This window comes from Chanos chanos, chromosome 10 (assembly GCF_902362185.1).
Source record: "Chanos chanos chromosome 10, fChaCha1.1, whole genome shotgun sequence".
Lineage (NCBI taxonomy): Eukaryota > Metazoa > Chordata > Actinopteri > Gonorynchiformes > Chanidae > Chanos > Chanos chanos.
Window position 1 is genome coordinate 20,008,922 of NC_044504.1, and position 27,749 is coordinate 20,036,670.

The 27,749-nt window shown below is 39.4% G+C and overlaps 1 protein-coding gene across 1 annotated transcript in view; it reads right to left on the reverse strand.

Moving 5' to 3' along the window:
- Positions 1–26,834, reverse strand: part of crybg1a (crystallin beta-gamma domain containing 1a) — a 40,133-nt gene extending 13,299 nt beyond the window's left edge. Inside the window, exons 1-4 of the mRNA XM_030785730.1 lie at positions 26,506–26,834; positions 12,113–12,260; positions 5,878–7,169; positions 192–4,146 (exon numbers count right to left, since the gene is read on the reverse strand). Coding sequence (XP_030641590.1) covers positions 192–4,146; positions 5,878–7,169; positions 12,113–12,260; positions 26,506–26,819 — 5,709 coding nt within the window. The 5' untranslated portion in view covers positions 26,820–26,834. The remainder of the gene's footprint in view (positions 1–191; positions 4,147–5,877; positions 7,170–12,112; positions 12,261–26,505) is intronic.
- Positions 26,835–27,749: the final 915 nt, after the last annotated feature.

Genomic DNA, 27,749 nt, shown 5'->3' on the forward strand with positions numbered 1-27,749 from the left:
GAACATTTCTAGCAAACATGAACACAAGGCTCTTCCTTGCACCTAGTACACTGACCAAAAACCTAAAAGCCCCTATGAAGGTATGCAATCAGAGTGAATTTGGTGAATCCTGCACCTTTCTAACTGAACTGAAAAACTGTGTTCAGTTCCTAACAGAAACTGAAATAATGACCTTCTCAAATCATACTAACCTCAGTGCATGTCAGTGGGAGTTTGTTTGGGACAGCTTGTAGGATGTGCTGAGATGCTGGTGTTAGCCCTGGCATGCCCTGTAGGCCAATATTTCCTGTATGTACTCCAAGGCTACCACCCACCTCCACTCCAGGCAGTAGAGAACAAGTCTCAGAGGTTTGTGGGCTAGCCACAGGTACTGCTCTATCTTTTTTGAGTAATTTATCCAGATGCTCTGGCAGCTTAATATCAGAGAAGGAGGGGACAGGAGGAGCAGTGGACAGACTCATAACTGTGTCATTGGTCCCACCCTTGGATATGCCCTGATCTGTCAAATTCTTGTCCTCCCTCTTTGACATCAAGCCAGAGAGGGATGGTGTTACAGCACTCTTCCCTCCAGGTGTACACACTTCCTGTGGTGTTAGTGAAGGTGAAGTAATAGAATTTGAGCCTGACTCAAGATCCTTTTGGGCCTTCCTGTTTGTCCTGGGGGAGTTCATGAGGTTGGAAAGTATGGACATTCTTCCCAACCTCGATGTGATCTTTCCGGACCCTTCAGAATCTTCCTCCCCTTTCTTCTCTTCGTCATCCTTCCCATTCACTTCTGCCTTGTTCTGTCCCTGGCGAGCGGTCATAGCCTTGAAGACCATGCTCTCCTCTGCCCCAATACGTTTGGGCACGAGTTTGCTTTTAGTCTCCAAACTATTTCTTTTAATCATCATGGCTGGTGAGGGCTCTTTTAGAGTTTTTGCTTTTCTCTTTCCAAACTGAAACTCTTCTGGGTCAAATGTCTTCTCAAAGTGATCTTCTTTGATGGCAGGCATGGCAAAGGGAGGTGATGGCATCTTAGCTTGACCATGTTTTTTCCTGGGTAGGGCAAAGCTGCCACCAAGCTCCTTGATGTTCCGAATGAAGTCCTCTACATCATTACAAGTGTCTTGGATGTTGTCATCACTTGCAGAACAGTCCATTCTTCTTTCCATATTCCTCTGTTTCTTAGTAAAGCTATTGTCCACATCTAACCAGCTGGAAGGAGCCTCGTGATTTGTCAACAAGTCTTTAGGAACAAGTGGAAGATTGTGAGCTGTAAATTGATGAGGGACCTGTTCTGATTGTGGACTTACCTTATCAGGTTTGTTTAAGTCACCATTCTGTGCATCTGACTCATTCTTTGTTTTAGTTTGTACTCCTGCATTGCCATTTGTAAGACTTTGCTTGTCTCCTTGGTTGGTCTTCTGTTCTAAACATTGAGATTTGACATTCTTTTTCAGCAACAGATGTTCTTGCTCAGCTGCAACTTTGCCATTTTTTATTAGTTTCCCTGTAGCTTGAGCCTCCAAGCCTTTTCCCATCTTTTCAGTTGTTTTTACAACTGCTGTTGTATTACTACCAACTTTGTCCAGATTGTGTGATGTCCCTGGGCTTAATATTTTACTTTTATCATGCACCGTCACTGGTGTTGTTCTCTTCAATGGCTTCTCTGGTTCACTCTGTTCACTCATTTGAACTACAACCAAACCTTTAGCTTTCTCATCAGCATCACACTCTTTCTCTGATTTGACCACTGTGGTCACAGTTTTGGATGCAGTGTGGACACCACAGTCTAAACCATTTTCCACAGGCTGCTCTTTGTTGTCTGTCTTCTGATTAGCTTTCGATGGAAATTCTTCTGTGGATTTACATGCTTTTATGATGTGTTGGTCACTTTGCTGGATACCTGGAATTTCAGTGGCATGGGGGCTGGTATCTATTGAAGCAGGTTTAGTGGACATCTCCTTTACTTCAACTGAAACAGGCATGTCTTTCACTGACTCAGTTAGATTATCTTTAACTGTGATTTTCTCACAAGTAAGATTTGATTTAACACTGTCCATCTCTGAGGGTGTACCTGCAATGGATTTAATATGCTTGTCTGAGTTATCCCCATCTGATTTGTTCTGCTGGATTTTCATTTGAAGACCACTGATTTCTGAAGGAGATCCTTCTGATACAGGTATGCTTTTTTGAGCTTCTGATGACACAGAAATATCTGAGTTTGTCAGGTGATCTCTTATTTGTGAATCTTTTTTTTCTGGTGGTGAGCTGTCTGATATGGGTTTAGTTTCTCCTGTGCTAGAAGTCTTGGCAATTTCAGCACTGGCAGCGATATTTGTAGAAGTATTTTCAGAGCTTGCCACAACAGTAGTGTCAGACTTCTTTGTGGTTTTGGGTAGACTGAGTTCTATCTTTGCCTGTTCCGCCTCTACTGTTTTCTGTTCTGATGTTTGAGCAGAATTCTGTGAATCTAAGGTTTGTTCCATTTTTTTGAGGTCCTTTTTTGGTCTAGATCTGGGGGCACTTTTGGGGTAGGGTGGCAATGACTTCTTATCAGATGATGGCAAAATGCTTGGTTCTTTAAGAGGACTTTTCGGTTTAGACTCTCGTGATTCCTTCACCACAACATTCTCAGCAGCTTGCTCAGATTTGGAAGATTTACTGTCACTCACTGTTTTTTTTGCCCTATATGAGTCATGCTTCTCTGGCTTGGTGTCCACTGGTGAGGGTGGAGTAAGTGACTCACCTTCTGTGTGAGCAACATCCTCATTTGAGAGCGGTATAGGGGGGTTACTAGGGAGCTGCCGGGGCAATTTACTTCCTGTTGGTGACAAATCTGTCTTGATTTTCTTTGGACTCTTTGGTACAGAGGTTTCCTTTGCTGACCTTTCTTTTGTGGTAGTAAGCTCTGGCTGCGCTGGACTTGTCGGTGTTGTCGGGGATAAATCTGTCTTGATTTTCTTTGGACTCTTTGGTACAGAGGTTTCCCTTGCTGACCTTTCTTTCATGGTAGTAAGCTCTGGCTTTGTTGGACTTGTTGGTGTTGTTGGCATTGAAGAAGCACTGCTTGTTCTGCTGCCAGCTGCTTTAGAAATTCTGCTATCACTCTCAGTTGTTTTGAGCTTGCTTTCACTAACTTTCTTGACTGACACCTGGTCTGAGGCTTTTGGTAGCCTACTCTTGGATGCTGGACTTTTTTCATTAGGAGTTGCCGTTGTTGTTTTAGGCTTCTGGCTTTCTTTTGACCTGTTAAGTTCATCCTTTGGCTTTACTGTCACAGAATCATCCTTGGGACTATTTTCAGCTAAAGCTGAAGAATTTTCTGGTTTTGCTTCGGAGATCTGTGTGTCCTGGAATTTTTGCTTTCTTAATTTAGGTGTTAACTTGATTTCTTTAGTTGATGGAGAGTTTGGTCTTTGAATAGCCCGTGAGGGCAGAGATGGAGCATCGTCATCCTGATGTTTCCTGGACGTTTTTGTTTCAGGTTTATCTGATGGTATAGGAGGTTGTTCCTTCAAGACAACATCAACTGTGTTCAACACTTTCTTTTTCTCAGTCTGTGCCTTCTCATCTGTGTTAGCTGCAGCCATCTCTGGCCCTTGAGACACAGAAATTGCTTTCTTTGGTTTTGGCAGAACCTCAGGAGCTGACTTTTTGGGAATTTTTGATTTAATGTCAGAAATCTTGTTGGTTGGAGAAGATGGATCCTTCATTGTGGGTGATTTACATACTGTTTGCTCACTGCCATTAGGAGAAGTCTTTCCTGACTGAGTATTCTCATCTGTCACTGCCTCAGAGAAGCTCTTTACACGGGCCAAAACAGCTTTTGGTTTTGGTGCTACTGGTGGGGCTGAACCCTTCGCTGCAGTTGTTGCATTTGAGGAAGTCCCTGCTTTCTCTAACTGTTTGCATGGAATAACTGGTTTCATCCGAGTGGTGACTCCTGTACCTCCAATGTTTGATTGTGTCTTCGGCATTTCTGTTGTCTGTGGCTCCTCTCCAGAGGCTTCAGATCCAGTCTGCTCGTTTGATGGTTCAGTTGGACTCTTTATATCCTTGCTGACACGTTGAGTTGAGCTAATTTCCACCTTAGACACACCTTCCTCACATGTCTGCTGGTGGGGTTGGCCGATTTCTACTGTCACGTTTTGGTTGGGAAGACTATGAAGAACAACAAACAGATTTAGACATAAATGTGTTGACAAATGTATGACAAAAGGTTCTCCTCCCACATATGTGCCTGTGAAACCAAACCCATAGTAATTAAGACAGGGAAGTTTAGACAACTAGAAATGCCCAAGTGTATTCATTCATCCATTAAAAAACACTTACATTCTCAAGACAACAAACAAAGTCAGTAGTGTGTGGCAGAATTCTACACACAAGAGTCATTCAGTTAAAATGATCACTTAATGCAGCATTGGACGGTATCAAGGTATTACGGTATACCGAGGTATTTAGAAGTCCCAAAGGTATGATTTTCAATACCGTAAAAAATACAGACGCTCCTCTTTCTATTAAACTGATACAGAGATGCTATATTGAGCTAGGGTGATCAGACGTCCTGCTTTGCGTTGTACTGCACAGCATTTTGACCTTTTGTCCCGCATCCCGAGATAATGTCCTGCATTTTCCTTGGTCATTTGGTTTTTAATTGTCAGAAATAAGAACACATGGGTTCTTTTACCCACCCGGCATATGAGCTGCTTATGCTGCTGCTACATAGTTTCTAATCTATTTAATAGCGCTACGTCAAAAGCAGTGACCTGGCTTATACAAATGCAACAAGCTTTTCTAAAAGCCTGGCTTTCATCCAATGGCTGAGAAGAGAGCAGTGAAATCAGTCATCAAGAGGCTGTGACAGCCGTCAATCAAACTGTGCAGACGTGGGGCCAGTGAACTCCTCTGCTAGGTTACAAAAACCAAACTTAGACAAAATTTGCAGATATGAAGGTAAGAGCTACCAGGCGACATCATGGCTACAAAGAAAGGAAAATGCTCTTTTAGCAAAGAATGGGCTGCGACATATTCCTGCATGTCCTTACTTAACCTTTTCCAGTTAAGGAATAGTAAAATTATATCAGCCTACTTGTCTCAACATTTTATGCTTCCGAGCGATATCGCATTCGATTGCTCTAATATTGCGAACAACACTGACACTGTCTAATATGCAATTAGCCTACTTAAAATAAACACGTCTACTTTGTCCTCTAGTCGATTCCACAGCACACCAATTAGGACACTGACATTCCCTCCCTCGTACACAACTATATAGAATAAAAGACAACGAAAGTAACCTGTACAACATGAAAAAATAAATGCGCATATGGAATTGATATTCATCATATAATCGTAAAATTACTAGGACTTTTAGATAAGCACTGGCCGATTTTTCCACAAATACCATCATATACCATTTACCCCGGTGAAATGTCAGGAAGGTATGACGGTATGCTAAAATAGATACCGCTCAAGCGTAATTTAATGGATGTACGTATGTGCATGTATATATATATTTATATATATAAACTCATTTATGAGTTAAAATAAATTTATCAGTGTGAATCACTTTTCCTTTTCAGCTGAATGAGGCTCATAAAACTATACCTTTACTAGAAGTTATACATAAAATTAATAACATTTTTCAACATCATTTCAATATCATTACTTGCCTTTTTGATTCACCTTGCTGTTGGAAAAAGCCTACCACCAACAGATTTGTAAGCTGTGAACAAACCTGTGTCTCATTGTTCTTCACTTACACACACACAAAAAAAAAAAATCATGGGAAATTTGAGCTCCAATTTCACACTACAGTCTCTACTGTACCTACGGAACAAAGCGTTCAGTGCAAAGCCATAAAACAAAGAAAAGAATTGCAGGCGTACTCACAGTTTCACTTCCAACTCCAGTGGGATCCTAGCCTTTGTATCAGTGTTTGGTTCTTTAACAGCCTCTGTCTTGGCTTGTTCATCCCCATCCACACTCGTCTGTGGGCTGACTAAAACTTTCTTGGCAAAGACTATTTCGCTCTCAGACAGTTTCAAACTCCTGCGTTTTTCCTTAAGGGTTTCAGCTTTTATGTCCTGTGTGGCAACACTCTTTGCTGTGTCTATGGTACTGTAATCCTGTACAACGGTCACATGCGCCTCTGGCTTTTCCAAGATCTGTGTTATTGATGTGGTCAAAACAGGCTCACTGTTCCCTGCCTGTGAGACAACCGGAGCACTTGTGTTGTTGACTCCAAGATCTGGTAAGCTGTCCACTGAGCTGACAGAGACAGGTATGGCAAGGACAAATGAGTTGCAAGGGGAGTCCTCACCATCAGCCTCTCCCGCCCCCAGGTGAGTTTCCACCCACACTGCTTTGTGTATCTGTACAGGTGAGGATTTAGACAATCCCATCACCCCTGTGTTCGGAGAATCTCCCGTAGGTGTGACAGACTCACGAGAACTACCACTAAGCCTTCGGGATTTTCCCCGTTTCCCTGAGTTTTTCTTTCCCATGGCGTCACTTGTTGGTTCGTCCTCTGACAGATTGTCAGAGCTTGACCGTCCGCCGGACTGTGATCCAAGTCTCACTCCAGTGAGAGCAGAGTATTTCCCACTGCCTCCAATCGCAGGTCTCAAAACTGTTTTTTTATACTCTGTGCCCCCTGAGACAGCAGATTTCAAAGTATCAGTCGTCTTGCCAGAAACATCCACAACATATTTCTGAAGAGTCCTCTCAACAGTTTGAGGGGCACTGTCTGACTGCCCTGCACTGGTCACGCTGGACTCCTGCAGATACACCTCTAGCTTCTTACTCACCTCTGAGGCCAGTCTTTTCTGCTGACTTGTCTCAGGGTCTTTCACCATGCATACATGTACCTCTCTCACACTGCCCTGGCTGCTATTTTCACTGTCAGCGAATGGCAAGTCACCTCCAACGAGGACAACAGAAGCCACACTCCCAAGGCTGGGGCTCCCTCTACACAAGCTTGTTTGTTCCCAGTACTCTGTAAGGAACACCTGGTCATCTGTTTCTGCTGGTGGTAAACCCGATGGATTGTTCACTTCATCAGATCCAGAAGGCCTTGAGGGGCTGGTTGGAGCTGAGGAACTTTCCGACCCCTCAGATGCAGTTTTGCCCTTCTTCCTGAACAAACTCCCAAGTCGCTTCAAGACACTTTTCCCCCCTGAGCTCTGTCATAAAGAGAGAGAGAGAAAGATAGAATTGAGTCTAGCAGAATGATACACTATCAAAGCAGAGTCATATTTTCAAACCACTGCAGTCACTGGTATGATGGGTATGATAAACACTCTTTTGAAACCTTGATTAATGTGAGCAAATATTTCATGTGTCTTTGTGAGACTTGTTTTGGCCATGCTATGCTGTTTAAGTACTTTCAATGAAAAACACAAAAAAAACCACAAATGACTTAGCCTAAGAAGTTTGGTACCTTTGAAAGGCAGCATAACATGAGAAAAAAAAACCCACTTTCATCGAAAAAGACGTATAATTAACCAATATGCGTTGCGATTGCTGCTCAAGTGTAGAAAGTTCGCGGTAACTGAGTCATAGCAGCCACATTTGAATAATACGACCCGTGGCAACGAACAAGTCAAGGCAGCAAGATTCCTATCGGCTTGATCTCATAAGTAACGGTATAGGGTTAAATAGAGAACAGTATAACAATACAGACAATGCACTGGTGAACGAAAAACACACAGCAGTATATAAGTCTACCAGAAAGTGGTTTCAGGGGTAGAGCTACCAAAATACAGATCAGTGGTGGAACAAAGGGTCCACTTTCTGCATATCAGAATTATATAGTATCAAGCATTAGCAACGCTAAAATGTAAGAAAGGAAATATATCCAAAGAGTGCCACGTTGACAACAACTTAAACTTTTAAAGACTATCACAGAACATCGAAATTGAATAAAAGGCTCAGTGCTCGCTGCCTAAAAACGCTTTAAAGCCCAAGACTAAGTGACAGCATGCAGATAATTACTTTTGTTCTATTATCCGGTTACTTACACGAATAGTCCATCATTCCCTTTAGGGCATCACCAAAAGTTTTGTCTAACTCTAATGTGGTTACTTGCCATGCTCAGACAAAAAATGTTCATGCCCGCCTTTCCACGCCCCCCTGTGACATGCTTTTTCAAGTTCAAATAACACAGGATGTCACGCGAATCAACATAAATAAACTACACAGTTAACGTATTAATATGATTATTGACTGCACGGATTTGAGCACAATTCAAGTACTTACCATTTTAACAGGTTTAAGGGTCGAGTCGTGATATGCTTAGTGTTGATTGCGTCCGCATAGAAACTGTCTGAGCCTAAAAAAACACTATAGTTTCACTTTTTCAGCTCTTCACCATTAAGACCCTCAATCATTACAGTCCGTCAGAGACAGAAAGTTGGTCAAAGTACTGCTGCGTTGAGAGGCGTCACAGAAAGGTGCATGACCTCGAGTTTCAAATTGAAACTGAAGTCCTACTTCGGACTTCGGACGTTCGGACCAGAATTCCTGTTGTGCCTGAGGTATACTGTAAGGACTATTGTGTAACTACCACAGCAAACACGGTCTTTGTCGTCCGTTCAAAATCTATAGTAACGGCCTTGTGCCAACAGCCACACCCTTCTTCCCACGGAGTCAGAAGCCTACAGCTCACAGTGCAGGAAAATTCTCATAGAATTATAGGTTTAGAAGCATTAAAAGTATTTCTGGGATATCTGTTCAAAATGTGATTTTATGTCTCTCTGTGACATTCACTTGATTTCATTCTCTCATTTTCTCTTGAGTAGCCGTAGTTCTAGACTGTAGATAGCGCCTCAATGACCAACTTGACTCGTTTGATGGATAAGAATTTCACCATGTTCTAATTATAAATTGATATAGTTCAGGATCAACCCTGGATTTCTCTACACACCTACCTGGGTGTTTGTATTTGATGCTTTTCTATACAGTAAATTTCCTAAAACCCATGACAGCTTCCCCTTGAAATCTTGTCAAGAAATGGTGTTTTAAAAGAGCCCTATGACAGTCTCATTAACCACCTGTATTATCTTCAGCCTCACTTAACGGAAACACAATAAACATGGATACAGGAACAGATTCTTAACCACAAGCTAAATAAAAAATAGGTAATCATTACATGATTTAATTGGCTGTCACATTTATAACAAGGGGCAATGATCATAGTTCTGTAGGTCACTGGGAATAACTTGCAGTAATCTACAGGGAGGACTACTCCTCAGTAAACATGCTGTTAGCCCTTAAGTATTACAGTCTTCCCAAATTGTTATAGAGGTAGCACACACATGTTTCTAAAGGAAAAGAAGAGCAGAACTAGAAACAAAATCTTTGTCATCTATCAAGAATCAGTCAACTGAAATAGACTCTATGGTTCTGCATGGTAAGGTTGGAGTGAGACTGACACATTTACTAACCAGTGATTGCTTCCTTAAAAGATATTATCTTAACATTTTAAACTCCCTCTCTAAACTTTTCAACTACTATTTAAGCCATTGCAAGAATTAAAAATACTCAAAGTACAGTACTTAACTGAAAACACTTCCACTGAGAAAGGTAAATATTTGCTTTCATTTACACTTCCAGTCATTATACTGTAATAACACTAAGAGCACATAATTGAGATTCACAGTATTGTAACTACATCGTACTACATTCTCTCTCCCTCTCTCTCACTCTCGCTCTCTCTCTCTCTCTCGCTCAAAAAAAGTTCTAGAGTCCTGATGTAGCGGATGGAAAATTCAATTTGAGATGTCTACAAACACGCAGCACTATTTGTGTTGTACTGTTATTCGCTGTGGGAATCCAACTGTCACATGATGAGGCCTCTAATGTGAATTATTCAATACCTCATTGTGCTTTCAGCCCTGCCTGTGTACTGAACCCTGTTGGGGAGATCCACTAAGACTTCACATGTCTTTCTGTTTGACCCGGAAGTCTCGCTCAGTTTTGTTTGCTTGTTAGGTTGTCTTTGATTCGCCAACATGAAAAGTTCAAACCAGCAGACTGTTGGGAATAGTCTTGATTATACATTTCACCTCATCAGGATCATATGTTCCATGTCCCACCCCTGGGTCCCACCTCTGGGCCATCTTCAGAGACACAACCCAGAGGACCAGCCCACACAATAGTTACTGTTAGTGATACCTCTGACATGGCCAATGTAACCCAGAGGATTACACAACAAAGAGGCAATCTGAACTTTATCCACTGTAATTATCAGCCTGGACTGCACTTGTCTGGTTGTGTGTGTGAAAACAACAACAACAACAACAACAACAATAATAATAATAATAGAATTGCCAGAATTCTGACCAGAACAAGGAAGTTTGACCACACGACACCTGTCCTGGGTACCCTTCATTGGCTCCCAATTCATGCAAAGGCAGATTTTAATGTCCTCTTATTAACTTATAAAATTTTACATGGGCTTGCGCCGGCCTACCTATCTGACTTAATTACACCCTATAACCCCCCTCGCACCCTGCGCTCTCAAGATTCTGGACTATTAGCCGTTCCAAGAGTTAAAAAGAAGTCTGCTGACAACCAAGCCTTTTCTTACTGCTCTCCCTTCCTCTGGAACGGTTTACCTACAGAAATTAGGGAGGCAAACTCTCTCCATACCTTTAAAACCAGACTAAAGGCTTATCTATTTTCTCTAACTAATGAATAATATAATTTTGATTTGACTTTGTTGTAGATATGTAAAGCCCTTTGAGACTATAAATAGTGATACTGGCCTCTAAATAAACTTGTCTTATTATTATTATTATTATTATTACTTGTATGCCTTTGTTAACATACTAAAAATTCAATGAATAGTCTACTAAAAATAGCTCAGACTACTGTACTAATTTTTACTTATTATTACTGATAAACCCCAGAGCTAGTGTTTACTGACAATTGTAACATGAAAACTTGACAACTATAAACTGAAATAGGGGAATTTACAGAGAGTACTTCATTCAGAAATACGAACAGCTGACTGTCTAAACTATTAAAAAAATACATACAAACATGAAACCCAAACCTGAGTGTTCCTGTATTCCCAGATTATGTCCCCATTAATCAAATTTTAGCTTATGTGAGCTATCTTTCAGCTGGAATCTGCACCATGGCACGTGAATGTGAAACTCAAAAGAGCACAGGCACAAAACCCCAGGCACAATTCAAATCAGACTGCTATTTTCAGGACAAAGAATTATGAGCAGAGTGACACAAAGTCTAGCCACTTCCTCTTCCCCACTGAATGTTCCCTTATTGCCATGGTTTCAAAAAAAACACATGGAGTAAGTTTAGCTACGGAAATACTCAGTGAGTTTACAGAATGCTTCATGTTGAATGGCCTCATCTGTTGTTACCAAATTACAGTCTCATGGAATTTTGTCGCCCACATGTGGACATTTTCTGCAGTTATTCCAGCAGTTATTCTCAACGAAACAAAGACAAACACATAAAGATTAACATGTCCAATAAGGTAAACCTAGCCAAAGTGGAGAATATTTACAGTGCGGAATACCCATTATATCAGATCACAAGTTCTCAAAAAAGAACAAAGAGTAACTCAGTATTGTAAAATATCAATGTCACACTGTAACTGCAGTGCTACACAACTACACTGCATAAGCAGAGGTTAATCCTCTACTGCACACAATAGCAGGAACTAGCCATGACTAAATTATCAAGCAAATGAGCAACATCACAATGTTGAGTGCTGAGGCTGATGAAGCATTGTCCCTTTTGTGTATTTGGCTTGTTGCTTGTTCGAGGACACTTATTAAACCAGAAGTTCAAGTGTCTTTTGAAATCAAGCCAGACGTGACAGACAACATAACTCATGGCACGTAGCTTGTCATATTACTTAATTCCTGACTAATTTTCATTTAATAAAAACAGGATGTATCCTAACAATCCTGTTGTCAGCACAAGGCTTCCTTGTTCTCTTCTAATGTTACACTGTGCCTCCTACTGGTCAGTAATATGAACAGTTCTTGATGTGACCACAACACAAAGCAAGAAAAAACAAGGTAATATTGTCTTCTCAACACATACTTTATCATATGGTAAAGAGCAGAGTTTTGCTGACTCTTTCACTCACCTTTCTGGATCTTACAGAGGACGAAAATGAACCAGACAGGTCAGCCATGTCCAGACTCAGGGTGGAAGAAGAGTGGGAGTGTGTGGGGCTAGACCAGGACCCTGTCCTCCCGTTGCACTCTGTCTGCACACTCATCTGATCAAAGCTCCTATGACAGAACAGAGAGAGACAGTGAGAGACAAGAAAGGAGAGTGCAAACTTGCTGTTAGACTGATGTACTGGGATGCATGAGTTAGTGTCGCTGTTGTTCAACTATATTTGTGATTAGCTCATGGGACTTTAAGTCTTTAACACAAAAACTGTCAACCTTGGAAATGCATGTCTTTATAAAATTAAGATATATTTATTTGCTCAATCTATGTTACAAATGAGTTGGAACTCTCTATTTCTCTTTGCCGCTCTCTCTTAAACAAGGAGGGAAAGAGACAAAGAAGGCTCCAGTTCATTTTCTTCCTCCTCCTCTTATACACACAGAGAGAGAGAGAGAGGGAGAGAGAGAGAGAGAGAGAGTGAAACAGAGAGAGAGATAGATCGACAGACAGAAAGATGGACAGAGGGAGAGAAACACAGAGAGAGATAGTAAGATAGATAATAGATAGATTATATTATATTATATTGTAAATTTAATTTAATTTAATTTAATATTGTTCTTCATATTAATCTAAACATTCTATAACGATATGGTTATTTTCTTTTTTTTTTTGGAAAACAAAACATTCTCAATGTCTGTGCTTCTGGATTGACAGGTGGTCCTCACATAATAAAGATACAATGGTAAAAGCTCCAGGAATTTAGTGGGTGAGCTCTTCAAGAAGCGTGTTGAAGCTCCCTCTGAGGAAAACCTCTTTTGAAACATATTCTGACTAACTCCCCTCAAGCCACCAGAGGGCATTAGCCATTGTTGGCTTCAGCAGATCATCAGATGTGTCAGATTCTCCTCTCATGGACGGAGATGGATAAGCTCCAGTTCCTGTTAGAGACTGACTCATCCAACCATACACTAAAATTAGTTTCCTCAAGTAAGAACAAGCCTTTGAGGCCATTTCCAATAGAGAGTGAGTAACTCATATAAAAAAGTTTGTGTAAATCATAGTATTCACAATGCAGAATTATAGTGATCAAAAAGTAGCATTCGTTATTTGTGTGGGTGGATTACTGAAACTGAACCCGGTGTGTTTGTGAGCGTTTCTTTGTTTGGACTAATACAACTGTTTTAAGGCTTGCACTGTAGAGACAGAAAAGAAAAAAAAATTGTGCCTGATAATTTGGGAGGGCACGAATTATTGCATATCCATATAGCATTGTTGAGTTCATTCATGTTTACGACCTGGGGCGAAGGAAACAAGCCAAGGTATGACATATGAAATACAAAACTTTGATGCTAATAAAGTATCGTTTTACGAAGATAGGTGGGAACTGCTAGTGAATATTACCAGACTCTCAATGACATGCTTACTCATTTAAAAAAGTCCATAGTGCATTAACGGACCATTGAAATTCAGTGAATACACATAGATTATTCAAATTTAAAAGTAAAACTATGGAGGAGTCTCAAGAGAATGCACACTCTTTTGTATAGCTCCAATCAAGAGGTAAATGGGAAATCTACATCCGATGAAATCAGGAACGCTATTTGCCATAAACAGCCTATCAAACCTTATGAGGGCCCCTGACCGTGTATAGTCAACACTATTCTGATACATTTCATGTTGGTATTAAAGATAGAACTGGTACCTGCAAGATGCTGACGATGGAAATATTCATGTCAAAGACATGGGCAATGCAGACACAGATAAAAAATTTTTTCTCTGTGCCTTAATCTTGCCATATGTTGCAAAAAAAGTACTTGCCACACTGGGTATGAAATTGTAAAATTAACCATTTAAACTACTAAATCTTACATTTTATATTACATATTTGTGCAAGTACAAGAAACACCATAACTTCAGTCTTCAGAATGCAGAGTGATACTACCAGGCATCAATCTTACATTCCCTTCATTTGCCAATAGTCTCTCATTCCCCATTGAAGTCAAGCAACAATGTCTTCATATGTCACAGAATTATGCTGCTGCCAAACTCACTGATGTTGTCTGGTTCCTCACCTCCTCAGACCCAGTTACCAAAGAGTTACCCAGTTACCTCCCCATCAAATAGAGCACAGCTGTAACCAACCAGCTTTTCTCCATAGCATCTAGTATGGTAGCTAATTAACTAGTTTCTAACTGCAGTTTGAATCAGTCTATTGTACAGTGACGACTGTGAGATGTCTTTCACCTCCTCTCTTTTTTTCATTTTATTAAAGTCTAGAAGGCTTGTAGTTTACTGAACAAGCTTACACTTGCTAGAATCAGAGCATACAAGATACCAGTCCAGTACTTACCGGCGTTTTCATTTGTTGTGTGCAAAATGTTTTTATACTCATATTTGCTTTCCTTAACCATTATTATTAAATTCTATTATATTTTATCCATGTCAGCTTATTTCTCTTGGTCAAAAGTGAGCTCAACTAGCTTTAAATACGACAGAAATTTCTTCAGATCTTCATTTTTACTAACTCTTACTTGCATAACAAATTAATGTAATTTGTTTGTTTAAATGGACTGGTGCTCCCAGTTATAAGAAGTACTATTAATACATGTTATCGATTAATCAATCACAAAGCAATAATTGACAGCAATAATTACTCACAATCTCCTACATGCTTACCATGCAGCGCTCTACAGAATTTGTCCAGACTGATAAATTAAGACACTGAGAATTGAGAAAGTGGCATTTTGGATCTTTACAACATACAACTTTACTCTAATTTCAACAGAGCTTTTAAAGCACAGCCAAATATGGGCTCACAGTCTCTGGAAAACTCCTATGTTGTAGTCTTGGGTAAGGACTAAGTGCAAGGGGAAAAGCCTATGTTGGTTTGAACAAGACTGTTACACCAGCATTCCAATAGGCATAAAACATAAGCTATATCAATGAGTCCACTCAGAGTTCCAGAAACAAAAACTTCTCAGTGAGGTCATACTCTATGCTCTCATGCTATACAAGAACGAACCTTATTACCATGTAATCAGCATGTTTCACTGCACAATTACATTACCACGTAATCAGCCTGTTTCATTGCACAATTACATTACCACGTAATCAGCCTGTTTCACTGCACAACTACATTACCATGTAATCAGCACGTTTCACTGCACAATTACATTACCATGTAATCACCATGTTTCACTGCACGACTACATTACCACATAATCAGCCTGTTTCACTGCACAATTACATTACCATGTAATCAGCCTGTTTTCACTGCACAATTACATTACCACATAATCAGCCTGTTTTCACTGCACAATTACATTACCATGTAATCAGCACGTTTCACGGCATAATTACATTACCATGTAATCAGCACGTTTCACGGCACAATTACATTACCATGTAATCAGCCTGTTTTCACTGCACAATTACATTACCATGTAATCAGCCTGGTTTCACGGCATAATCATATTCTTTGAGCAGAGTGACTCTATAGACTGAGGCACAAGATTGTATTTGTTAAATGTTTTAAAATATCCCACTTGTAATCTAGACCATAATCTCCTAAACAAGTTTTTGGCTCATCCTAAAAATAAATAGGCCTACACAAATAAATACTTGACATCCTACCACACAACTGAGATATGGACATATTATTTTGTATTAGTGCAAGTCATAAAAAATTACCTAAAACCAACTACTTTTTACAATTTATTTAGTTTCAATAACAGTTAAAGCTAAACTACACAAATTGTTAAAATATTTCTAGTTGGGACTCCACCTCTTCATATTGTTAATGTGCTCTGTCAGTTGAGCCTTCTGACAAAAATCCAAAAATGTGCATTAACCTGTCATAGTGGGGAGGTGAACATTGGATCCGCTTAGTTCATTGCTTAGATACCCTGATGACATCAGGAATGCTCTAGAGACCAGAGAATATATTTGAAAACACACACAGCTTCTAGACATACATACTAAAGAAAAAAATACAATGTAAATACAAAATTTTAAGTTCAATATTAAGTTGAGATCATTTGAAAAATAAAATGCAACCTGCATGAACTTAAGAGTCAACTGCCTAAAATCATTAAAGCTTAACCTTTGACAACAGAAGAAATTCTCTTAGTCCTGACCCCTTCCCTCAAGGCAAGTTCACTAGAGAAACGCTGATGTCTAAGTGCTTCTGGAAGCTAAATGGCAACTGTTTGAAATTCAGCAGCACATCTGAGACATTCTTTTAGAAAACTATATTTAAGGCTACCAATACCAACATTGATTTTGGGAAAAGGGCAAAATTCAGCATGAATTTTGGTTCATGAGCTGATTATGTAAAACAGCTCCACATACTGTGGATAACAAAGGGCACATAGATATGATGGTTTGTGAGCTGACAAGGGGAAGAGCCCTAATGACAAGCAAGGTTAACTCGACAAGATTTCACCACTGGCACCACAGTGTTTCCAGAAAATCAGTCGCTGGCTGTAAGTAAACCAAAGTGACATGGAGACAGCTCTGACCAAGTGGTTACTGCAGTTTCCCTTCCCAAGCTCTCTGTTCTTATCAAACCTCTGTTACTTTAGCCAGAGCAAACACTATATGTGTGTGTGTGTGTGTGTGTGTGTGTGTGTGTGTGATAGTCTAGGCATGCATATGGCATGCACATACCTGATCTCACATTGCGCAAATTGTACAAACAGTTGAATGAACACTACCACTCAGTGATCTCAGCCCTTATAAAAACAGGGTCGTACCTCATGAGGACAAAGTAAATAATAAATTTAATAAGTGCAAGTTAAGATCAAGAAGGGTTGAAAAGATAGAAAATACTGCCTCACAAACACTTCTCCAAGCCATGAGTCACCGTCAGAGGTGCTGACAGAACCGTTTTCAACTGAAGTCCATTCTAAACCAACACTGAAATTTTAAAGTGTCTTTGACAGAGTCTACTCACAAAGGAGCATAGGAGCTCCCACTGAGTTGTGTTTTTGACACGATTCAAATGATTACTGATTTGCCATGGCTATCAATTGTACAATATGTCACAGAAAATATAAATTACATTAAAAGGTGTCTCCTCTATGACTCATACTTGAGAAACACATTTCAAATGTCGTGCATAACCATAAGCTCTATACATAAATTTTATGACATGAATGTTTATTATACTTCAAATACACAATGCTGAAAATGAAAGAGGTTTCTATAGTGAAGGAAATAACATTGATAAGTACTGAGAGTCCTAATATCTACGATTATGCATTACATTTCTTTACATGTTAACATACAGTCTGCTTGGTCCTAATTTGTCTTTACGGTGACAAGTTCAGTAACAAAAATAAACTCCTCCTCCTTTGCCATTCTTAGCATGGAAAAATTACTTCTCATAGTCAGTGTCCATTCAAATTGCTGACTGCAAATTGTGCATGGTCTGTGACACTCTAAGGCCTTGCAATGTGAAAAGAGTTTAATGACGTAATAACACAATGAAGTAATCGAGACATGTTGACTCTGGAGCGTCACAGACACTCCTTCACTCTCTGTTTCATGCTTCATTGGAGCTGTAATTAAGGTGACAACTGTCTAACAGTTCTGCTGACAAATCCATACAGAAACACGTGGGTTCAAGTCAGTACGTGAATAGAGTTAATCAAATATCAGGAATTTCAAATGGGTATTCAACTGAATACATTCAAGAGTTTGAGAATATGTCTCCATATTGAACACTGGAAGTATTTGAGCATCAAATGATGATAGTTTGAAGCAAACCAACAAGAGGAAGGATAAATGCACTCGTCATCAAAAAATAAAACTTATCTTGTGGACACACGTGTCACCAAAGACCTTTGGAGCTGCATTATCCACTTGCACTGAGAACATAATGGATCTAAATTAGTTTTGTTTCTTAGTAATTCAGTAACCAATTCAACAGTCAGAGTATTTTTGATAGAGCTGACAGAGTACACTGTTCACAGTGAAACCAGAGAGGTTTGATCTTCAGACTAATGTTGTCTCCTTCTTTTCCAGTTCCTCTCTCTCTTACTGTCTTTCTCTGGACTTTCCTGCCCACTTCTCACCCTCTCTCTCTCCCTCTGTGTGTGTGTGTGTGTGTGTGTGCTTGTGTCTGAAACTGAGCCCTTGTGTAAAATGTCGACATTACACTGGTGTTTACACTGTGTGCCACCTATCAGAAACTGTGTATTTAATGTTCTCTTTTTGGTGCCCTGCTGGGTGCAGGAGTGACAGAACACAAACAATACAAAGGACATTTCACAAACACATGCAGTTTACACAGTTTTTATATGCTCTGTTTCATATGCTCTGTTGCCTCTCTGAAAGACCATACAGGCTGTTTCCAAACTTACACAACTACTACTCAAAGATAATGTCTGAAAGGAGTTAGACAGCTGTGTTAGATTAGTACAACAATAAAATCCAGTAGAACTGAAAGTCTGTGGAAAAGAGGATTGCCTATCACTATAAATTAAATTATTCTACAAACAGTATCTATATCCAATCCAGTTAAAATTTCCATGAATGCCATTTAAGATGCTGATTTTTAAAGAACAACAAAACAAACAACAACAACAAATGAATAGTGTAAATGCAATATGGTGGGAATGTGTCAGCAGTCAAATTGATGTGTTGTAAAGACAGGTTGCGATTGATAAGGAAAGGAAAAGGAAATGTGCAGCTCCCTCAGCATGGCCATGCTAGTTTAATGCAAGTTTGTTTATTTAGCACTGATCAAATAATTGCCTTCTCTAGGTTTTCTATGTCCTGGGAGGCCATGCACCAGCTGTCATAATGATAAAATGTCCATCCGCTGTTAAAAGTAGACACACCCTTTCATAACTCACATAGCTAATTCAACACTTTTCAAACATTTACAAAAAAAACTTCAGCCATGAAACGGTTTGTGGTGTATATCAAATATTTACAGTTCGTGAGAAATATCATTTGACTACCTATTAGTTAAAGACTGAAAAAATAACAAACTTTGGCAGCTGTTTGGGTGTTACTCAGTAACTGAAATACCAATGTGATGAACAGTACCCAAGCAGGTTAATGCAGAAACAGGAAGGATAAACAGCTAGGCGTGCAGTGAGTAATAACCTCATCAACATTTTAGCTGACGTGGTTTCTCATGTCTCCCCTGAATTTAGGTCATCCTTTCAAATTAAAAGTCATATCATTCTCAAACACAAACCAAACACTTCAGAATTATGGTCTTTGGGTGATCAAGGTGTAGTGCACTGCGCAGAGAGAGTTTGCAGCAGTGCATGCTCAAACTGTCGAGTGTCACTGAAACAACACGCTAAAGCTGAGTACATCCATCACGTGTGAAAACCAGAATGCACTGTTTTTTACTACCCACACACACAGTGACAGATTTAGAGCCCCAAAGGCCGCTGGGCATAACGACCACTCATTTACAGTAAATTTATACAGGTAATGGATCCAGGCATCTGTCATTACAGAGTAATAAGGGAGAGAGGCAGAGGGAGAAGGGGCAGAGGGAGAAGACAGAAACATTAATGAAAACAGCATTTACAAGACAGTAAAAAAAAGTTACATTTCGGTATTACAGAGATTACACAGATACAGCTTTTTGGATTTGAGATCATTTTGCTATGATGCTTATGATAGTGTTATGTGTGATGACATTCTGCTCTATAAAACTAAGTTATTGTACCATTGAACTTTGGTTGCACCCATTCAAGAAATTAGGTGAGTTTAGATGAAACTGGATTTTGAAATGGAATTTTTTTCAGCTGACTTTCCTGCCCAGAGGCTGGAAGTGACGGAGGTGACACGTGTGCTGTGATATGATACTCTATCCTGCACCATATCCTTCATATCTCAGAACTTATTTTGCTAATTCAATCTGGTGGAGAGATACCTGCCTAAGCAGAGTAACCTCATACTGACTGGCACAGGCATGCTTAACTCTGCACAATTCACACACTACTTACATACATGCAAATGTAGTAGTGCCGTTACTCATATGCAGTGTAACCGTACATTATATATAACAGTGTAGGGTCTGGTCCATCATCAGCTGACAAACTCCTCCTTCATAGGCCTCTGGGACAAAACGCTTTATTAGCGGCTTTGTTTTTTCTGTCATGACACGCTCTTGAAAGGTTTCTCTTTGAAACAGACAGAATGGGAAAGCCAAACCACAGTGAAATTACTCACAGTATGTTTTGTATTTTCACCTCCCTTTTCTTCTCTGTATGGAGACTTCAGACCAAAGGAAGGAAAACTCTTACAATTAATTTGTGAGAGCCCCTTGTAGATTATGTGTTTCATGACAGCTGTCGTAGATGGACAGCATCAATTTTAAAACAACAACAACAACAACAACAAATTTCTATATGTGGAGCAGTGGTTTGACAAGCGTCAGTGGGTATGACTTAGCGAAAACAGGGTAATAACACATGACATTATTTGCAGTCATTGTTCTGTATGGCTCATCCGTAAGACAGTCAATATATGTCTAGACTAATAGGAGCTTGAAACACAAAAGAGGGTGTGGTTCAGCACAAGGATTAACGTTCACAAAAGTGAGAGGAAAGAAAAAGCTTTAATGTGTGTGATTCCTATTTTTAATTTAACCCAGTTTAATGGATGATTCATTCATTGAAACTAAACATCTAGGACAGAGTAGTTACATCACACTTTCTTTTGCAGTTGACATGTAGGTACACAGGAATTATGTCCACTTTACATTAAATGGAATCTGTACACACATATAGCGATAAATTACACTAATAAAAGAATAAAAAGTAACTGTGGATTGTGATGTGATCACAATGCAGTTAAAAAAAGATATGCATAAAAAAATCCATGTAAATTGTGTATTCAGGAATGATTTAATAGCTATTTATAAAAGTCTTTATGTCCTGGTGTCATGTTTCAGTGTAACAGTGCTCAATGACTTGTTATGGTACAACAACAGGTACATGGCTTTACCTCAGAAAAGTAGGTAAAAAGTATAGATATGATTTGTGGAATATGAGGAGGTGAAAAAACTATATAATTAGAAATAATCATGAAAACACAAGGACAAATGTGGAAGGTTGAATGTGAATGATGAAAAACACATTATGATGAATAACATACAATTATCAATTAACTTACTGTTTTACGGGCAAGATTCATTCTTTTGGAATGAGATACTAGCTACATAAGGCACCTAACTAAATGCAGCAAACAGTGTGTGTCTCTGTGTCTCTGTGTTTGATATATTACTCAGTGAGTGATGAGCCCCCTCAAGCAATGAACTCTTTAGACCTCTTTCTCTCTCTCTCTCGCTCTCTCTCTCTCTCTCTCTCTCCACCCTGGCTCTCTCTCTGTTTCATAGACACCACCTCTACCATCTCCAGAGCAGCCTTGCCTCCTCACTTATTTGGGAAGGGGAGAGGTCATCTGTAAAGGAGTAAGGTCACTCTGAGTGGTAAAGCAACATGCATTAAGTGCATGTGCAATAAATCCATACAGATCGTGTCAGAAAGGGCTACAAAACAAAACTAAAATGGCTACTAAACAACAAGTGCATTCCATTGGAGTGAGTCTTAACCCTGCTGCTGGGAACAGATGGGGAAAGGAAAAAACTATAAGACAAAGACCTTTTTGAAGAGAACAGACGGGTGGGGGGAGGCATATTGATACTACTGTATCCTCACAGCAGAGGTTGCTGATAAAGCAATCTCCAAAGAGTTGGCTGCTACAATATTTCTGTTTGTTTTTCCTTGGTTACCCTGGCAATCCTCGCTAAGGTACCTCAATAGACTATCTGAGGTGTTTTCATCAACATACACAGTAGCATACAAGGAGGACATCTTGAAATGTGTGTGTGTGCTGAGTCTAGTGTGCAAATTCTTTAGCAGTTAAACTAAAAAAGGCTCCAAGTATCTTTCTGTTCCTAAATTCTAAGTAGTCCATATATGCAATTAATATTCTGACAACACCATTCACAATCCTGTCTATTGGGCTTGAAGTGTATACCCGTAAAAAGCACAGAGCCTATTTAAAACAGATCAGCCTTGCTGCTGTGATGGAATGTTGCTTCTGTTTTGCATATCGGTTAGCTTCCTTCCCGCTGCTGTTTTATTTTGGGTTTTTTTTTTTAAGGAAGCAAAACTGCACAACCACTGATTAGCATCAGGTCTATATTTCAAATGATTCTGATGATGATGAATAAAGCAATGTCAAGTAACTGAGAAGCTTTGCTGACTTGTCCGTAGATGTTCTGAGTCTAGTTATTTGGTCTTCTTTAGTAATCAAAGTAATACATTAGTTCAGGGTACAAAGATTTGGGATCCCAGATATCTCCAAAGCGAAAACTTACCATACCTCAAAACAACCATACGACCTGCGTGATGCCTGTAACGCATCTATTATTGTCACAGGCATGAATAGAAACAAAGCTTTGTGCAGTGTAGCTGGTTAACTTCATGACTGGAACCCTTCTGGCAAGTTCCCAGCAGTTGTCAAGGAGATGAGAGGCCACATTTCACTTCGCCTCTACACCTGCCTGATAACACACCCTGAGCCTCAGGCAAACTCAACCGCCCTGCACAAGTCAGGAATATCACAGTCATATGACCTGAGGGAGCCTATGTGGTTCTAACTGTGAGTTTGACTGAGGGCTATATGATGGCGTGTTCTGAATACATGCAATTATTATACGCACATACACACACAAATGCACAGGTAAACATGCTTACATATAACACAAACTGACAGTGAGCTATAGAGATGGGGTGTGGCATGGGCAGTGCTTGGTGTCGGACACAGACACATCTGCGTTAAGATAGAATTACTTTTCTTGCTCTGAGAATAAAAATATGCAGCCACAGCACATTTAAATGGTCACTTTTAGCTTCAGCTTAATTGTCCTCTCCACCCATCTGATGCTGCACAATATGAACAAACATATCTTAAATGCATACAGATACCTCTCATTCATGTCATTCTCTCAATCATTCTGTCAACTAGAAAAGTGCTTTCACATATGCTAGAGTGCAATGTAAACATAACAGACATTCACCCACAATGTCATTATGCTTTTTTACAATGAATACTCTTTGGAGTCCTTCAGCAGAAAATCCCTTTGTACCCATTACATATGCAGATTCTTTTACTGCAGCAGGAACTGGGCACGATATCTATGGAAAACCATGATGATCTGAATGATACTATATAGCAGTGTCCAAAGATAAATTGCCTATATAGACAAAAAGCAACAGATTTAGCAGGTGATCAGGAGTATGAAGACTTTTATGTGAAGGAAGAAACTGTTTGTGGTCTGATGTTATGCCCACAGATTGAGATCTGAAAGTGTTGAAAATGAACACAGAAGAAATCCTGGATTTTTGGAGTGCATTTGGGTCAGAAAAGGTGATTCAAGTCGGGAATCTTCTGTATACTTACAGTCACTGAGAAAGATCAAACCAGAAGAAACAGTCTACACCACACTGACCACACACATCACTGTCCATGAGGTCTGAGGTTTTGAGGATGAGGGTAACATTTGGAATACATAACTTCCACAGTGTGCGTTATCTTGTTTAATGTGTATTGTGATCTAAAGCCAGACAATAACACATGGCAAAGCTGTCTTTCTCCGACATTAGAGAACCAGAATGTTCAAATGTGTCTTTAAGTGTCATTCAACAGATGACCACAGCAACCGTCTTCTTCTCTTTCATGTTCCCTCAGACTCCAGACTGACACTCTCATGATTAAATTTGCTTTTCCACTTGTTGTACTCCATCAAAACTAATAAACCACTCTCCCGAATGAACATCTACAGACCTGTTTTGAGGTTGCCACTCGAACTGGTTTAGCAACCGACAACCAAATATTTTTAGTATTTGTTAGAAAGAGAAGTGCCAGACCACAGGCCTACTGAAAAACAGGCCGGACACTCCCTGTTCCACTTTAGCTCTGTAAGGACTCTTTCTGTTTGTTGTGTTTGGTGATATTAGTTTGAATTACATGAAGCTGTTGTCTTTGTCATTGTCTAACTATGTGAACGGATTACATAGATTATTTAAACAGCACGGGGAAATAAATAGCTCTTTTTAAACTGCTTCCGGCTTTGCGTATTGTGTGCAGTGCCTTGTTAAATGAAAAATGTTTAATCAGCACTGTTAAATCCAAAATGAACCAATCAACTACGAGGGTCATTGTCATCTTTATCATCTCTCCAAACAGAGTAAGCAAACTAAAGTAAAAAAGCATAACAACAAAAACAACAAATATGACAATAACAAATAGAATAATATGTAATTCAAGACAAAATGATAAACACATCAACATCATGAACCAGAAGGTCTCTTGTGGTATCTTAAGTAATAGGTCCTCAGTATAATCAGGCAAAGTAAATGCTGAAAACCACTCTTTACAAAAAATGTGCTTGGTGTCAGACCGTGTACATCTCTAAGGTAGATCTGAATACTCCTTAATCCATTCTTCTTAGAAAGGCTACACTTCAATGCAGAGCTTAGACTATCACTTGGACATGAGGGAGGTGGCCATGTGAGATCGCTGCATCTCTGACCATCTAGAATACCATCTTCATTTGCCCAGGACCAAAACACAGCTTACTCTAGAGCTCCAAAAGATCTATTTCTTGTTCATCGGAAACAGATTCAAACTGATGTCAACAGAAAACTGCAACTTTTCTTTCATGGAAAAAGGGGCCAGTGTTAGCTGCTGAGGTCAGTCTTGGCAGATATTTACATCCCTAGGCAGTAAGAGTGTTTGAGAGCTTCATTGTTGGATTTTTTGGGCTGTGGAAAAAAAAAACAACAGTAGCTATATGGCACAATGTCAACTTGTTTTGTAACTTGTACTCAAAACACGTAGAAGTTATAGGGATAAAACAGATTGCATAAGTTGACATGAATAAATCATGATAAAACTCAGCATGACATTTGTGAATACAAGTCTCAAAGGAAACAACATGGCAGCAAATATATGTTGACACATGCCACTTTGATTTTTTTCATTAAAATTTGAAAAGGTCGTTAATATTAAATATAAATAATCTGTTGCTTTGCAGCAACATGGTTACACTGTTTGAAAACAAGCCAAAGAGAGACTAAAGTAATTTGAGTTTTAGGTTTGTAACTGAGTGGTCAAAATTTCCCATATTTGCTGGCTTAAAAATGGAAACTATAAACTTTCCATCAGTAATTAAACTAACCCTGAAGTACTGTGATTCCTCTTCAAAAACACAAGTCTCTTTTTCTCAGAGTTTAGATTTAGGAAATCAGACGTAACAAGTTTGAGCGTGTCTTGAATCAATTCAGGACACAAAGCCCTGGTGGTTCAAAACTGTGAAAAAACAGCCATGGGGGTGAATAAGTCATGTATCGCTGTTTCTGAGAACCAGATTCTCACCAGAGGATCTCACAGTCATTTTTCTCACAGAAGAGTCATATAACCCCAGCACACAGATGAGGACTGAGGAATTAACAGCTTAAGTGATGGTTTATAGTTGCAAGTTAAGTTTCTACAATAAAGTCTGGCAACTGCTGAAACATAAAGTCTTGTCACTAATCTACAATTGTTATACATTAATCCCAGCTCACTTGATAAGCCAAATGTACATATTCATTCGTTCGTTTGTTCATTCATTCATTCATGCATCAAAGTCATTCACTCATTCATTCATGGAGGATATTCTTTTTTCACTCTTGCCATTCTTGCTATGACTCACTCGAGAAAACCAGCAAAGCTGGGAATCATATCAAAGCTCTGTTATAATTACAGTTTACGGGTTTCAAATGATCTCTATTCTGGTCAATAAGTGGAGATGTATTTTGGTTACTTTCCATGAGAACTTTACTAGTTGCACCACTAAAGACAGCGGTCTGATAAGAAAATGACCAAGCTGTCAATTACAGTACATACTCTGATGCAATCATGCAAGATAATCACAATACAGTTCAAGGGACTTAATTAACACAAAGAACGCTTGGTGGCTCTGGACTCGTATTAGCGAATCACAGAGAGCAGTTCTGAATTTCTCTTCAAAGACAAAATAAATAAATAAATAAATAAATACAAAATAAATACATACAAAATTAAATAGATAGATCAACCCGGGGGGGGGGCAAACAACATTATTTACTATGGGAGATAATAAGCTGATGCAGGTATGAAGACAACAACAACAACATTCCTCTCTTATTATATTATTATCTTGTCGATGTTGTAATTATGTTTCTACTTTATCATTGCAGTTTATTATCATCACCGTCAATTGTGTATTTCCCACGTTGAGCGAAACAAAGGAAACTTTATCTGAAAACCTGCAAACAAGAAAAGCATTTTACTTACATCTGACTGACTGAGTCAAATTCGTCAGTATCCTTCCAGTCTTTCCCTTCCTCCTTTGCGACTTTCTTTTTTGATTGCCAAAAGCGTCTTTTCTTCTTTTCTTTCGGGCTTTTACTGTCGACATCCTTGGTCACTGTCTCATCTTTTCGGCTTGCAAGGACAAGACTGGATGGTAGCGTTTTAACTTTAGAATTTGGACTTGAGAGTTCATCTCTAGTCGTAGTCCTACTACTGTCAGCATCATTATTTTCCTTATCTTGCGACTTTGCTTTTAAAAAGAGTTTCTTCATTTTCGAAGACTTGGATACACTCATGTCTCTCGATGTAAAACGTTCCGTTGTTCACACATAGAGTAGCCTGCCGTCCGAGGGTTAAAATTCTACCTGAGTAAATATGCGTTAAAACATGCACGCTCCCAGCACCGCGCGCGATTGTTTTTATAGCTTGTATGAGCTCACAGGGACGCTGGGTAGGTGGAGGTAAAGCCCAGTCGCTCGCTCACTTTACAACCTCCACAAGCTTTCCCCGCAATTCAAGTTTGTGAATGTTTAAACTGGTTTGTCGTGATAAATTTTGTCGATTCCTGTCCTGGGGAAACGATGCCAGACTATCTAAGTGTTCAACTTTCATGTGATCAGACACTCGTTAATGTTTCTGAAAGTAATAAACTGTTCATTCCTATACATCTCTCCGTTCAACTTTATCAGCATATTTTATATAATAGGCTATATTATAGCTGAAACTTACCATGCCGCTGCTAATTTTAAGAAATACAACTGAAACTACTGAGATGACCCGCGCTGGGATATGCCTGTATTATAAATTATGGCAATTTTAAAAAGGAGCCATTAAAAAGTACAAAAGAAATTACAGAATGCATATTTACGCAATACATTTTGGCAGTTCCATCTCAGAGGACGCACAAGGCAATGTCTTTCTGTATTCTGTATTAAGGCTTTTATACAGCATCCCCTCCTGGACTCTCTGGGTAAAAACCTGTACTTGAGCTCAGTGTTGGACTGCTGTGAGGAACAAGCCTGAAAAACACTGCAAGAGAAAAAATACTACATATGTCTTCTCTCTCCCATAGCTGATCCCTAACATTACAAAAACATAATCAACTTTTATTTACACTCCTGCATATGGAGTGGCAGAGGGATTCATCTTATTAGCAAATCTCACATTGAAACAGAGGTTGTGAGAACACTGGTGAAATATACTGGTGCCCATTTATTCATGAATTT